We start from the raw sequence: 15,627 nt of genomic DNA, 5'->3' as shown, positions 1-15,627 counted from the left end.
TGAAATATCCTCGGGTATCCTGAGCCGTGGGTGATGGAAAGATGGACAAAGAAAGTTTCATGATTTACTTCTTTCTGAAAAGTGAAAAAAAAAAAAAAATGTAAATGTTAAAGGGGCAAATACTCTAGTACAAGCACACTCATACAGGTGCATTAATTAAATATAAAAATAATGTCGTATGTAACGTAACTGCTATGTCCTGATGTTACCAAAACTTCACCATGTTTACCAAGTTTTTTTCCGGGTCAGGTGACAGTTGTGACAACAACTGTGACGTTTTAAGGTTCCCGCCAACGATACATGTATGTTCCTCCCTAAACAGTGAACATGCCCTTATGCAAATACATGTTTCTGGATCGAAGCAAATGAAATCTGCATGAAAGTAAAGAATAACGCGAGAGGTAGAGACAATTTTCTTTTCCTTCTTTCTTTCGTTTTGTGAATACCTTTAGCCTTCTAAAATAGCCTAAACTTTATAAGATGACGTTTGATAAAACTTATCGAGACTTAATGTCCTAAAACACCAATCAGTGCAGTATGTTTTCTCAGATTTCTCGTCTCTCTCTACTGCTAAAACAATGGCACTATAATTTTACATTAAGCGTTTTCTCCAACACATAAATATGGGTATATACAAAACGTTAGTTCAAACTCCGTATGCACGTTATGGATATTGCAAGGGGCGGCAACTCCTTAAGAAAACCCCAGAATTATCACAGAATAAAATATAAATGTAAGAAGAGTTTCATGTGCTACTTTTCAGCCGCAGCGATGACAGCGTAACGCAAATTAATGGCAAAAAAGCACGTCTTTCAATAAGATGTGCACGATAGTTGCACGCGCACGTAGCGCGCTCAGTGTATTCGACTTTATTAACAAATGAGTCTTATGAACCGGTTCATTTTGAGTCAAAAACACAAAGCGCGGCCCAGTTCACTAAAGAATTGTTTTACATTTGTTCGTGAATCAGATAATTACTGCTTCTCGGCTAACTCAGAGTCCTCTGAGAAATCTGATCCCGTCCGGTTATCGCGTAATTGTTTAGTGATCCGATTCTCTGACCGCTCGCTCCACTTTCTTCATGGATATGGGCCTTTTTGTCTTATCCGACGAAACAATAGTAGCATTAAATCAATAAAAAGATGCGGATCGCGGAAACTAATAGCAGAGTTAGGTAAACATCTGGTCGTATTGTAGTTTTCTCGATTGTTAACACAATGTAACTGTTGTCTTATATTCCCAAATCATTCATTCAGTGCTAAAAACAAAGACACGTTTCTCAAAAGTTTAACAATAAGTAAGTTAAACATTAAGTAGCAAAACTGATCACACACCAATAAGAATCTCTGCATCCAACACCGGAAAGAGAACGAATCATTGGGTAAACTCCTGCATGTTTGCAGAACTGAGAAATACACAAAAATATACTGGCAGGATACCTTGTGTCAGGAGACCAAGAAACTGCTATAGTACTGTATACCAGGGGCGTTTCTAGGATTTTAAAACATCCGGGGCTATTGCCAAAACATCAGGGGCTGGTGGTAGTTGGTGGGAGCTCACATCATGCTCACATAAGATTTTGTTAGACACAAGTGGTTGAACCTGGATCCTTCTAGGTGGGTCCGGGGGCATTAAACTGAGTGTTAAAGACCTTGTAACACTATTAACAATAGTAAATAATAATCACTGCAAATAAGCAAACATATCAAAGTATTATAACAAAATTATAACATTACAAATGTTAGACAAATAAAATAATACATTTGAAAATGTATTATAACTCTAACAAATATATAGTTGCATGCAAAAATAGGGCACTATTTTTATTCCCAAATTCCGTTTTATTTATTTATGTTTTCATTTTTCTGGTCTTCTTTTTAATGGTTAAATTTAATTTAATTAATCAAAATGTAATTAATCATGTGTAATTAATTAAAACCATGAATCTTATACAATTTACGGTCAATTTATCAAAAGTTAAGAAAATGTACATGTTTGGGACCCTATGAAATGTTTTATTTTTTTCTGACTTTACGTTTTATTGTTACCAGATATGTTTTAGCATGTCTGTTTATCTGAATGCATTAAAATAGCTTTTATTTATTTTTACAGTAGCCTTATGGAATTCTGTATTGTGTATTTTTCTGGTTATCAGACGAAGGTATAAAATATTGATTTAATTGATCTTTTAATGAAAATTATATTTTATTTTTGGCAAATAAAGGGGATTTACTATTAAAATGTAAAACATGGAAGAAATATTGTGTGAAAAAAAATGTATTCATTTTTATTAATTAATAGTAGTAGTAGTAGGCACGTACATTATACTGAATGATGAATAAAGTTTTCTTTGAACTTTTATTTTGACGGGTTGCCGACTTGCCGTGAATACCTTTACATTTCTGTGTATATATTTGAGCTTGTGTTACTCAAATGAAACAGTGAAATGCTCATGAAGTGACTAATGTATTTATGTCCTCATTTAGTGAAACGGCAGACGCTGAAATCACTGCGCGTGTCAGTATTACATGTGTAGAAAACGAAGTTCATTCATAAAAAGACATGCAGAACATGCAGGATTCATATTTAAACAGTCTTTTGCGGCATAATATTTACAGATACTAGTCCCTATCGCGACTTGATTTAAGTTTAATGACCAACTTTTAATTAATTAGTTCAAACTTTGACAAATTCCGTGTAAATATAGGGCCTTCAAAAAACATTCGGGGCTGGAGTAAAAACTTTCGGGGCTCGAGCCCCGAATGATTAGCCCTAGCGACGCCCCTGCTGTATACTGCAATGAAATGAAGCCAAATGTGCAGAGGACGCTGAATTTACTTATTCATTTTATTTTTTACTGTACTGTATTGTGGTGCATACCAAGTTCATATACAGTTCTTTGGTAATTTGACTTTTCTAGTTCTTTTTTCATCTGCTGCAAGATTACTTTACGGTAGTAAAAGAAAATTATTTTTTTCCCAAAAGTTCATTGCTGAATTATCAATCTATGTTGTATACTGTAATAGACAATGAGTTGCAAAATAATTCCTAATAAGAGGTTTTGTTGTTGTTGTTGTTGTGTTATTGATCTCGCAAGTGTTCACTGGGCAGGAAAGTCATCTGTGTATTTAAATTGTGTGTAATCATTTAAGAATACCTGTAATAACTAGACTGAAATGTTTGAAAAACAAATGTATGCTGGCTTGTCTTACAGTCTTGTTTAAAAACAATTGGTTAGTTACATGTTCTAGATGTTTGCTAAAGTGTTGCGAGTTGGCTGCTAGGATATTCTGGGTGGTTGCTAGGCTCTTGCTATGCAGTTGCTGGGGTGTTGCTAGATTATATGGTGGATAGTGTGTTATGAGTGATTACAGACATTCCCACCTCTCTTAATAACAGAAAATTTATACAGTTTCACTGCTTTGATATTATTATATTTTTTTCCAATGTTAGGAAATTAACATTAAATCATCGACATTTACATCTTAAACTTGCTCTAAAACATCTGAGTAGTAATTTAATAGAATTGTCTTCTTTAGTGATATACGCTCAGAAACATTTACAACCTGTTTTAGTATATAAAGTTTTCTTGTATTGTTTATTGGCTTGGTGCCATGATAGATATTGAAATGTTATTTTTCATTTTAAATGGTATAAATGATTACTTAATGGTAATGCAATATTTGTGAACACAACTGTGTATGTCAGACTATAAATCCCCAAAAACCACCCCTCATAGACAACATGCCACCCCTTTGCCACCCTAAAAATTATTTTCTAGATCCGCCCCTGGATGTTGTAGGTTTGTAATGCCACATTTAAATAAAATATTCTTTACTTCGTGTTACTATATTGCAGTATGCGTTTACATTAAGTTTCTGAGCCCAGTCGATGTAATGAATGACACAATCAACCTTCTCAAATTCAATGATTCAATTATTGTATGATTTTTATTTTATTGATCCCCTACAGATTATTATTATGATTATTTTATTTGTATTTTTTTCTGACTATCCAGGGCATTTTGGGGGCCTTAACATGCTCAAAAACTCTTGAAAATCAGCACACACATTGGAATCTGCGGTCATTAGGACACTGCAGAGACTGGGACCCGGGCGTGGCACAGGGGTTCTACAGCGCCCCCTGGAACACCTTCCCAAATGTGTGTGTGGAGGGGGGTTAGTTTTTGCTACAGACACCAAACTCGGTATGTATATTGGTCTCATCAAGCCAGACAACTTTCTAATTTACACCCATTAGCTGCAATCAACAGGAAGTCTGCTATTTTCATTTGAATGTGGATTTTTGGAAAAATCAGGCTTTAAATAAATTCATACTCCTCCAAGCAGGAATAAGTAGTTCACGCCAAACTTTTTTCAACATACTGAAGATGTTAAATTGTGAACAGATTTGGGATATCTTGAATGGTTGATTTATAGTGATTTATTAAAGTAGCAGTAAAAAACATAACTGTAATTTTAAAATGCAGCATCCAAACACTTTAAAACTTTTTTCATACATAGAACTAGTCATTCTGAGAAATAAATGCTTACTTCCATCGATATAAAATGGTCTACTAAAAATAGAAAAAAAAAAAAAAAATGTAAACATCTGATCTCACTCTAACTCTCTCTCTCTCTCTAACTCTGTGTCGGGGGATGGGATTAACTGTCTGTATGTGTGTGTAAGTGTGACTGGGGGTAGTTGAGTGGCTGTGTTTGTGTGTGAGAGAGACAGAGTGCATTTAAAGTGCAATATCCTAACTATTCACAACTTTTTACATATGAAAAATAAGTCATTCTTAGGAAATATGTTTATCATGTTTTCAGGGACTGCAAAAACATTTAAAATATCACACTTGTAAACTGGCTGATGAAGACTGTAATACCAAGGATGAACACAAGATGACTCATAGGGTAAGGAATCTTTTTCAGCTCATTCTCAGTCTATCAGAATGATTTAAATGCATTTTGCTTTTAACACTTTCATTGCTGTAACCCTTCAATCCAAACTGCCACAGGGTTACTGTCAATGCATGTGCCCGCTGGACACCATTTGTCTGATGCGGTTGCGCTGGCGGCGAGGGCCCGTCATCGCTGCTTGCAGCTATATTTATTATTATTATTTTATGCTTGTTGTTTGAGTGTTGGGCTTTTTAAATGATTATTATTTTTTTATTAATTATTAATTAGTCATCTGCTTTGCAATAGAAGAACTGCTTCATGGAGGGACTGTTTTATAGTTACCCATATAGCTTTAAGTAACTAGAAACTTAAAATGTTGTGTAACTATAACCTATTTTTTTCTTAAATTTAAATGATGATTTATATGTAATTTAAGATTATGTTTTAAACAAAATATGTGAGGACATCCTTGAAATCATTCATATTGTAAGATTATTTCATATTGCCATAAGCTTACTGTGATTTTTTTTTTTTTTGTTTTTACATTTCAGAGTTCCAGAAATATTAAAAATGACTGAAGTGACAGAAATTGGGCAAGGCAAGTCAAAATGATCGGTCACTAATGATTTCACTGTATATTAACACTACTGACACAGAAATAATGTTTAGTTGTTTATTTGTTCTTCCTCAGAGTTGGCTCTTGTTTCCCCATCTGACATTGTATTTTGTGATCCTGGAGATGATGCTGTTCTGTCGTGTCATCTTAAGCCAGCTATCAGTGCTGTTTCAATGGAGATCAAGTGGTGGAATAAGACTGATCTGGTCTGTCATTATAAGAACAGACAGGTGACAGTGAGCAGACACTATGAGGATCGAGCAAGTTTCTCATTGCAGGAGCTAAACACTGGAAATGTGTCTTTGACTATCAGAGACGTCAGAAGGTCACAGAGAGGCATCTATATTTGTGCGGTCACCCATGGATGTCAAACTATAAAGGAATATATTTTTCTCCATATCTGCTGTAAGTATTCTGCCTGGGTTTTTTTCTTACACTACTAAAGTTATCAAAGTTAATTTTGTTTCACTGTCATTCATTAGCATTGTTAAAGCAGCTAAATTTCTCTGTCCAGCTCAAGATGTCAAACTTGTGGTTCCTACTGGCCCTGTGTGCACTGACTCTGGATCAGACGTCATCTTACCTGCTCATCTCTTACCTGAAACCAATGCTGTGTCCATGGACATCAGATGGTTTAAAGGAACAGAGCTTATTTATCAGTATAAGAACGGGCAGGATATGACAAACAATGACAGACTCACAATGAACCGAGTGAGTCTGTCCACGCAGGAGCTGAGGAGAGGAAATCTTACTCTGTGTTTGAGTAATGTTAATCAGTCAGATTCAGGAGACTATACATGCAAACTTATTCATAATCAATATCAAAAGACACAAGTAATTCACTTGCAAGTAAGAGGTAAGCTGCAGCGAAATGTATTTAATGTAAAACACTTCAGCAGCCTACTGTTACAACATATTGCAGTATTTTTCATATTGTAATACTCAGTGTTGGGGGTAACACATTACAAATAATGTGAGTTATGTAATAATATTACTTTTTTCAAGTAACTAGTAAAGTAACGCATTACTTTTGAATTTCTAAGAAAATATCTGAGTTACTTTTTCAAATAAGTAACGTCAGTTACTTTTTTCCCCATTTATTGATTGACAAGTCTCCTGTTGGGAAATTGGGAGTAAACATGATGTTACTGTATTCTAGACTAAATGTGAACATGCATTAATTTATCTCACTCTCAAAAACAGATTAGTATTCCTCAAAATGAATAAAAAATGCAAACTCAGAATATGATGCAACCCTGCAATAATTAAATATGTTAAATAAAAAAATATCCTTTATGTATTTAATCCCTTTTTATTAACCAGTGCCTTTGCTTCTGACCTTCAATGATGCAATTCAACCATACTAATAAGCAAAAATGTTAGTTTTTTTTTTTATAGCTGAAGAGTGATCTCCTGTACTTTTCTTTCAGCCTGAGGTGAATTCATTTCACTTTTGGTGTAAAATGGCTTTTACATTAGAATTGTTTTATATTAAAAACAAATAATCAAGCCCTGCCCAGATTTAAAAAGTAATGCAAAAGTAACGTAACGCATTACTTTCCATAAAAAGTAACTAAGTAACGTAATTAGTTACTTGTTCAGGGAATAATGCAAAATTGTAATGCATTGTAATGCAAAAGTAACTTTCCCCAACACTGGTAATACTTATTTCTCTGTAATACTTGATATTGAATGATGGGTTATGGCATAGAGTGATTCAATTTTACTTAATGACTGCTAAACCATATGTATATTTGACTGCTGTCTATGTCATACCGGTACTTTTATGTCTCTCCTTATGTCTCTGGAGTTTATTTTTTAATTTTCTTTCAAATACAGCTGCTATAAAATGGTAATGGGCTCACCTTGATATTTGGTTCATTTCAGAGCTTCAAAAGCATGAGCATACACATAAAAGTAAGCATCAGGCTGATGAGCTGACATTTCAAAAAAACACCCAATTATGGGGGCACATATACAGAGGAGAAATATAATGGTAAGTCCAAGATACAATGAGAATGTTTGAGGATAATCAGGCAATAGTACTGTGTTACTGAAACTGTAATGGAATTGTAATTATTTATGCATGATTTGAAGAGACATTATTTAATTTATAATTGATTTTTTTTTTTTGTGATTGATATTTTAAGTCAGATGATTTTGTCAAAATGTCAAAATTTTGTGCTTTCTTGCAGTGGGAGATAGTAGCACTGACACACAAACTCTGACACACAAGACATTTTCAGAGCGATGTGAAGAATGGATGAGACAGGAGCACCAGCTTAGGGAACAGGAGAGTCTTTCCTCTGGTACATTACATAGTAATGACACACAGATCAGCATCCTCCAGATTATTATAAACCACGCTGTTAAGAAAAAGTAAATTGGGAATGTCTAAAACAACATACTTTAGAAACATCCTCTAATTTTGTTTATCTTTTCTGTTTTAGGTCTTACGTCTAAATGTAGACGTAGAAATAGTACGGATGGAGATCGCCCGTCTAGTAAGACAGCATTTCAAACACTCATAAGATTCTTGATTGTTTTAGTGTAACAGCAATGTAATGGAAATTACTGCATGTACAGTATCTTTGACTGTTTTGAATGCAAATTTGAAAAAGAATGACATGATAAAATTTCTTAATGTCTTGTGATTGCCTTCAGTGAGTAATGACAGCACACTGGAGAATCCAGAAATAGAGAAGAGAGAACCATTAGAGGGAGGTAATACCATTATAGGTGAGTGTAATATTAATATTAGTGTAATATTAAAGAGAACTGCAATATGTATTTACATTAATATATTATATAATTTTATTATTATAAAATTATTATATTAATATTGTAATTTTCTGTAACTTGAGAATTTTATATATTTTTTTGCTTTGCATGACGAATACTTTTTTAAAACCTGCGTTTTAGTCTCCTGTTGTCCTGTTTGTTTTAGGTGAATGGGTGATTTTCAGTACCATTACAACTACATTTGTTTTTGTGATTTAGTTCAGAATCATGCATTTGCTTCTGTGTCTATGTTGCAGTGAAAAGAGAGAGTGGTCATCAAACTACAAGACCAACAAAAGAATGGATAACCGCCAGTGGGCAAGTGTTATCATTCCCAGATATGTCATCATAGGTTCTGCGAAGACTAAGAAAACCAGTTCATCCAACTATGTTGCCTCTTATGTTATCTGGTCATGTGTCACCCTTGTCTGTGTGCTATATTCTGATTGGTTCCTTGGTTACTTGTGTCTGCTCTCATTGGTTTGTTTTGTCATGTGGTTTCCCTGTTTAGTATATACAGGTCCTTCTCAAAAAAATTAGCATATTGTGATAAAGTTCATTATTTTCTGTAATGTACTGATAAACATCAGACTTTCATATATTTTAGATTCATTACACACAACTGAAGTAGTTCAAGCCTTTTATTGTTTTAATATTGATGATTTTGGCATACAGCTCATGAAAACACAAAATTCCTATCTCAAAAAATTAGCATATTTCATCGGACCAATAAAAGAAAAGTGTTTTTAATACAAAAAAAGTCAACCTTCAAATAATTATGTTCAGTTATGCACTCAGTACTTGGTCGGGAATCCTTTTGCAGAAATGACTGCTTCAATGCGGCGTGGCATGGAGGCAATCAGCCTGTGGCACTGCTGAGGTGTTATGGAGGCCCAGGATGCGTCGATAGCGGCCTTAAGCTCATCCAGAGTGTTGGGTCTTGCGTCTCTCAACTTTCTCTTCACAATATCCCACAGATTCTCTATGGGGTTCAGGTCAGGAGAGTTGGCAGGCCAATTGAGCACAGTAATACCATGGTCAGTAAACCATTTACAAGTGGTTTTGGCACTGTGAGCAGGTGCCAGGTCGTGCTGAAAAATGAAATCTTCATCTCCATAAAGCTTTTCAGCAGATGGAAGCATGAAGTGCTCCAAAATCTCCTGATAGCTAGCTGCATTGACCGCAGCTGACATGGCACCCCAGACCATCACTGACTGTGGGTACTTGACACTGGACTTCAGGCATTTTGGCATTTCCCTCTCCCCAGTCTTCTTCCAGACTCTGGCTTTCCTTGATTTCCGAATGACATGCAAAATTTGCTTTCATCTGAAAAAAGTACTTTGGACCACTGAGCAACAGTCCAGTGCTGCTTCTCTGTAGCCCAGGTCAGTCGCTTCTGCCGTTGTTTCTGGTTCAAAAGTGGCTTGACCTGGGGAATGCGGCACCTGTAGCCCATTTCCTGCACACACCTGTACACGGTGGCTCTGGATGTTTCTACTCCAGACTCAGTCCACTGCTTCCGCAGGTCCCCCAAGGTCTGGAATCGGTCCTTCTCACAATCTTCCTCAGGGTCCGGTCACCTCTTCTCGTTGTGCAGCGTTTTCTGCCACGCTTTTTCCTTCCCACAGACTTCCCACTGAGGTGCCTTGATACAGCACTCTGGGAACAGCCTATTCGTTCAGAAATTTCTTTCTGTGTCTTACCCACTTGCTTGAGGGTGTCAATGATGGCCTTCTGGACAGCAGTCAGATCGGCAGTCTTACCCATGATTGCGGTTTTGAGTAATGAACCAGGCTGGGAGTTTTTAAAAGCCTCAGGAATCTTTTGCAGGTGTTTAGAGTTAATTAGTTGATTCAGATGATTAGGTTAATAGCTCGTTTAGAGAACCTTTTCATGATATGCTAATTTTTTGAGATAGGAATTTTGGGTTTTCATGAGCTGTATGCCAAAATCATCAATATTAAAACAATAAAAGGCTTGAACTACTTCAGTTGTGTGTAATGAATCTAAAATATATGAAAGTCTGATGTTTATCAGTACATTACAGAAAATAATGAACTTTATCACAATATGCTAATTTTTTGAAAAGGACCTGTATATATATATATATATATATATATATATATATATATATATGTGTGTGTGTGTGTATATATGTATATGTATATGTATGTAAATGTATGTCATTCTGTATCTTGGTTCATCTTTGTTCAGTAAAGAGCTCCCTCTAGTGGTAAGACATTCAAACAACGCCATGACAATGAGTCTTGAAATATCCCCAAGTACCCTGAGACGTCTGAGATGGAAAGATGGCCAATATATATATATATATATATATATATACATATACATAAAGTGGATCAAGAAAGCGCGAAAAAAGATGCGTTACAGAAAACTATTTACATATCATATCGTATGTAATAAAACGCTATGTCTTGATGTTACCAAAACTGCATTGTAAATGCTTATTTGTATCTGCCAAGTTTTTTTCCTGGTCAGGTGACAGTTGTGACAACTTCTGACTGTGACGTTTAAAAGTTTCCCGCCAACGACACATTCATCTTTTTTTAAACAGTGAACATGTGCTTATGTAAATGCATGTTTCTGCATCGAATATTCGGTTTTTACGTAAACAATATATATTCTTTTAACAAAGTAATTAGCATTTATGCGGTAATAACAATCTTGCTATTCGCATATCTCGGGCATTATCGTACAAATGTGACATTTAGGTGAAAGAGAAAGTAAAGAATAACGCGAGACAATTCACCTTTGGATTTTAAATTGACTGAACAAAAGCTGGAGCAATCATAAAGGTAACTTTCTTTCTTTCCTCCTTTCTGTCTATTCTGAAATAGCCTAAACTTTTTAATAGGACATTTGATAAAGCTTATCGAGCCTAAAACACCTATCAGTGCAGTATGTTCTCTCAGATTTCTCGTCTCTCTCTACTGCTAAAATAATGGCACCATAATCCAAGTGGAAAGACGGTAATTTTACATTAAGCGTTATTAAGGTATACACAAAACGCTTAAAGTTAGTGCATAGTAAAGGTTCAAACTCAGTATGCACCTTATGGATGTTGCAGGTTTGTTATGGCACATTTAAATTAAATATGCTTTTCTTAGTGTTACTGTATTGAAATATGCGTTTACATTAAGTTGCTGAGCCCAGTCGATGTAATGATCGACATCAACCTTCTCAAATTTAATGATTCAATTATTGTTTTTTTTTTTTTTTTTTTTTTTTTTTAGGTTTGTTGTTTGGATGGTGGGCCTTTTTGCAAATTTGTTTATTAGTTATTAATTAGTCACCTGCTTTTCAATAAGGAGACCCGTCTTTAGAGGATGTTGTTAATATGTGAAAATAAATGATAAAATTTGCAAGATTGTAACAGAAGAAATGCTTAGTAAATGCTTAATAAAGTATAAACTTAAAATGTTGTGTAACTAAAACCTATTTTTTTCTTATATTTAAATTTTGTTTTATTTGATATTAAAGAGATTTTTTAACAAAGTTGATTTATGTCTTATTTAAGATTGTTATATGTTTTAAACAAAATATGTGGACATTCATGAAAACATTTATATTGTCAGATAAGCTTACTGTGATATTTCCATTTCAGAGATCCAGAAATATTAAAAATGGCTGGAGTGTCAAAAACTGGGCAAGGCAAGTCAAAATGATCTGTCACTAATGATTTCACTGTATAATAACACGGTTGACACAGAAATAATGTTTAGTTATTTATTTGTTCTTCTTCAGAGTTGGCTCTTGTTTCCCCATCTGACATTGTATTTTGTGATCCTGGAGATGATGTTGTTCTGTCGTGTCATCTTAAGCCAGCTATCAGTGCTGCTTCAATGGAGATCAAGTGGTGGAATAAGACTGATCTGGTCTGTCATTATAAGAATAGACAGGTGACAGTGAGCAGACACTATGAGGATCGAGCAAGTTTCTCATTGCAGGAGCTAAACATTGGAAATGTGTCTTTGACTATCAGAGACGTCGGAAGGTCACAGAGAGGCATCTATATTTGTGAGGTCACCCATGGATGTCAAACTATAAAGGAATATATTTTTCTCCATATCTGCTGTAAGTGTTCTGCATTGGGGGGTTTTCTTTCACTACTAAATTATCAAATTTAATTTTGTTTCACTGTCATTCATTAGCATGGTTAAAGCAGCTAAAATTCTCTGTCCAGCTCAAGACTTCAAACTTGTGGTTCCTACTGGCCCTGTGTGCACTGACTCTGCATCAGACATCATCTTACCTGCTCATCTCTTACCTGAAACCAATGCTGTGTCCATGGACATCAGATGGTTTAAAGGAACAGAGCTCATTTATCACTATAAGAACGGGCGGGAGATGACAAACAATGACTATAGGAACCGAGTGAGTCTGTCCACGCAGGAGCTGAGGAGAGGAAATCTTACTCTGTGTTTGAGTAATGTTAATCAGTCAGATTCAGGAGACTATACATGCAAACTTTTTCATAATCAATGTCAAAAGACAGAAGTAATTCACTTGCAAGTGAGAGGTAAGCTGCAGCCAAATTTATTTAATGTTAGACACTTCAGTAACCTACTGTAAAATATTGCAATATTTTTTTATATTGTAATACTCATTTCTCTGAATGGTGAATGGTGGGTTGTGGCATAGAGTGATTAAATGTTTTATTCAATGATTGCTAAGCCATATATGTGACACTGGACCACAAAACTGAGATTTATATTTATTTATAAGCTGAATAAAAAAGTTTTCCATTGATGTATAGTTTGTTAGGATAGGACAATATTTGGTCAAGATACAACTATTTGAAATCTGGAATCTGATGGTGCAAAAAAATTTTCAATATCACAATATTGAGAAAATCACCTTTAAAGTTGTCCAAATGAAGCAATGCATATTACTAATCATATTACAATGTAAATAATATTACTAAAATTGACAAAATATTTTAATGGAATATGATCTTTACCTAATATTCTAATGATTTTTGGCATAAAAGACTGGTTTTGTGGTCCAGGGTCACATATTTGACTGCTGTCTATGGCATCATACTGGTACTTTCATGTCACTTCTATGTCTCTGGAGGTTTTTTTTTTTTTTCTTTCAAATACAGCTGCTATAAAATGGTAATGGGCTCACCTTAATATGTGTTCATTTTAGAGCTTCAAAAGCATGAGCATACACACAAAAGTAAGCATCAGGCTGATGAGCTGACATTTCAAAAAACACCCAATTATGGGGGCACGTATACAGAGGAGAGAAATATAATGGTAAGTCCAAGATACAATGAGAATGTTTGAGGATAATCAGGCAATAGTACTGTGTTACTGAAACTGTAATGGAATTGTAATTATTTATGCATGATTTGAAGAGACATTTATTTATTTAATTTTTAATTGCTTTTTAAAATTTTTGTGATTGACATTTTAAATGAGATGATTTTTGTCAAAATGTCAAAATTTTGTGTTTTCTTGCAGTGGGAGAAAGTAGCACTGACACACAAACTCTGACACACAAGACATTTTCAGAGCAATGTGAAGAATGGATGAGACAGGAGCACCAGCTTAGGGAACAGGAGAGTCTTTCCTCTGGTACATTACATAGTAATGACACACAGATCAGCATCCTCCAGATTATTATAAATCACGCTGTTAAGAAAAAAGTAAATTGAGAAGATCTAAAACAACATGACAGAGTTTAGAAACATCCTCTAATTTTGTTTATCTTTTTTGTTTTAGATCTTACAACTAAACGTAGACGTAGAAATAGTATGGAAAGAGGTCGCCCATCTAGTAAGACACCATTTCAAACACTCAGATTTTTAAAAGATAAGATAAGATTCTTGATTGTTTTACTGTAACAGCAATGAAATGGGAATTACTGTATGTACAATATCTTTGACTGTTTTGAATGCAAATTTGAAAGAGAATGACATGATTAAATTTCTTAATGTCTTGTGATTTGCTTCAGTGAGTAATGACAGCACACTGGAGAAACCAGAAATAGAGAAGACAGAACCCAGAGCCATAGGTGGGTGTAATAGGTTGTAGTTATAAAAATATTTTAGAAATATTAAAGAGAACTACAATGTGTATTTACATTAATATATTATATAATGTCATTATTCTAAAATTATTTTTAAAAATGTGTCTTTGTTGCAGTGGAAAGAGAGAGTGGTGATCAAAACACAAGACGAACAAGAGAAGGGAATACTGTAACTGGGCAAGAGTTATCATCCCTAGTTATGTCATCACAGGTTCTGCAAAGGCTAAAAACACCAGAATCAGTAACTTCAGTAGGAAAAGTCAATGCAGTAGTAGAATCAATAATGTTAACCCCAAAAAGCATTCAACAAAAACAGACTATTTTTACAAGACCTGCCCTCACAAGACACCCCCTCCCTAGACCCTCCCAAAATATAAGTACTAGCAGGGTACTAGTAAGACCATCAAGAACATCACAGGTACTAGTAAGACCATCAGAATCACTCGCAGCAGAACTTTTACTACAAACATGTCAGAGGAGGTTGGAAAACAGACTGCAAAGCAACAATTATGTAATTTACCGACGTAGGAGACATGCTGCTGCTGCTGCTGCTACTACTACTAATACTACTACTGATTTAACTAAGACTAAAACTGACCATTTATGATCCGTTTTTTTGATGTCATGTTGGAAACATCTGGAATTATTCTTGATTTTTGTGTCTAGAGTAATTTTTTTTCTATGACATCCGATTTAATCATTGAATTTTTTTGTTATTTAAAATCACAATTTTAAATGTTTATTTTTTTTTAACTCAAGGTCATATTACGTTTTACATTAAAACAATAACTATACCTATTCAGTGTACACAATGTATTTAGCAAGTTTAATGGATGGTTTAATGTTTAATGGATCATGAGTTCTCAACACATTTCCGTTACTATCTCAGGGCCCTTTTTTTTTTTTAAAGGGATAATTCACCTAAAAATAAGAATACAAGAGTTTATCTTGTATAAGATATTTTGAAAAATGTTGGTAACCAAAGAGTGACTGGTAGACTTTGACTTCCATAGTATAGAAACAAAATACCATGGTCAAAGGCAACTCTTTGGTTACTCTTTGTTCGTGTTTGCTCATCTTGGTGGATTAACAGGAAGACCAAATGTTCTCTCAGGGTTGAAAGCATTAATTTGATCAACTGTTTTTGTTTTATTTTAGTCATTTTTGTAAAGTTAGATATGTTAATGTTACCTACAACATGTGTATCTGTTTGTGTAAATAAGCTAATTTAGGCAGCTCTTTATTCAGCACTTTTATTAAACATTTATA

At 34.5% G+C, this 15,627-nt stretch overlaps 1 protein-coding gene across 1 annotated transcript; it reads left to right on the top strand.

Annotated features, from left to right (window-relative positions):
* The first annotated feature begins 267 nt into the window (after positions 1–267).
* On the top strand, positions 268–14,531 carry LOC127160747 (butyrophilin subfamily 3 member A2-like). Its single transcript, XM_051103401.1, has 8 exons — positions 268–401; positions 4,019–4,207; positions 4,830–4,916; positions 5,456–5,502; positions 5,596–5,925; positions 6,035–6,376; positions 13,474–13,583; positions 14,475–14,531. The coding sequence occupies exons 4-8, from the start codon at positions 5,475–5,477 to the stop codon at positions 14,529–14,531; spliced, it is 867 nt and encodes a 288-aa protein (XP_050959358.1). The 5' UTR covers positions 268–401; positions 4,019–4,207; positions 4,830–4,916; positions 5,456–5,474.
* Positions 14,532–15,627: the final 1,096 nt, after the last annotated feature.

This window comes from Labeo rohita, unplaced genomic scaffold (assembly GCF_022985175.1).
Source record: "Labeo rohita strain BAU-BD-2019 unplaced genomic scaffold, IGBB_LRoh.1.0 scaffold_449, whole genome shotgun sequence".
Lineage (NCBI taxonomy): Eukaryota > Metazoa > Chordata > Actinopteri > Cypriniformes > Cyprinidae > Labeo > Labeo rohita.
This window is presented reverse-complemented; position numbering and strand designations above follow the sequence as displayed.

Coding starts and splice junctions, on each gene's coding strand:
- LOC127160747 (XM_051103401.1), top strand. CDS start 5,475: ATGACTGAAGTGACAGAAATTGGGCAAG. Junction 5,926..6,034: donor TATTTTTCTCCATATCTGCT/GTAAGTATTCTG, acceptor TTCTCTGTCCAG/CTCAAGATGTCAAACTTGTG. Junction 13,584..14,474: donor CAGAGGAGAGAAATATAATG/GTAAGTCCAAGA, acceptor TCTTTGTTGCAG/TGGAAAGAGAGAGTGGTGAT.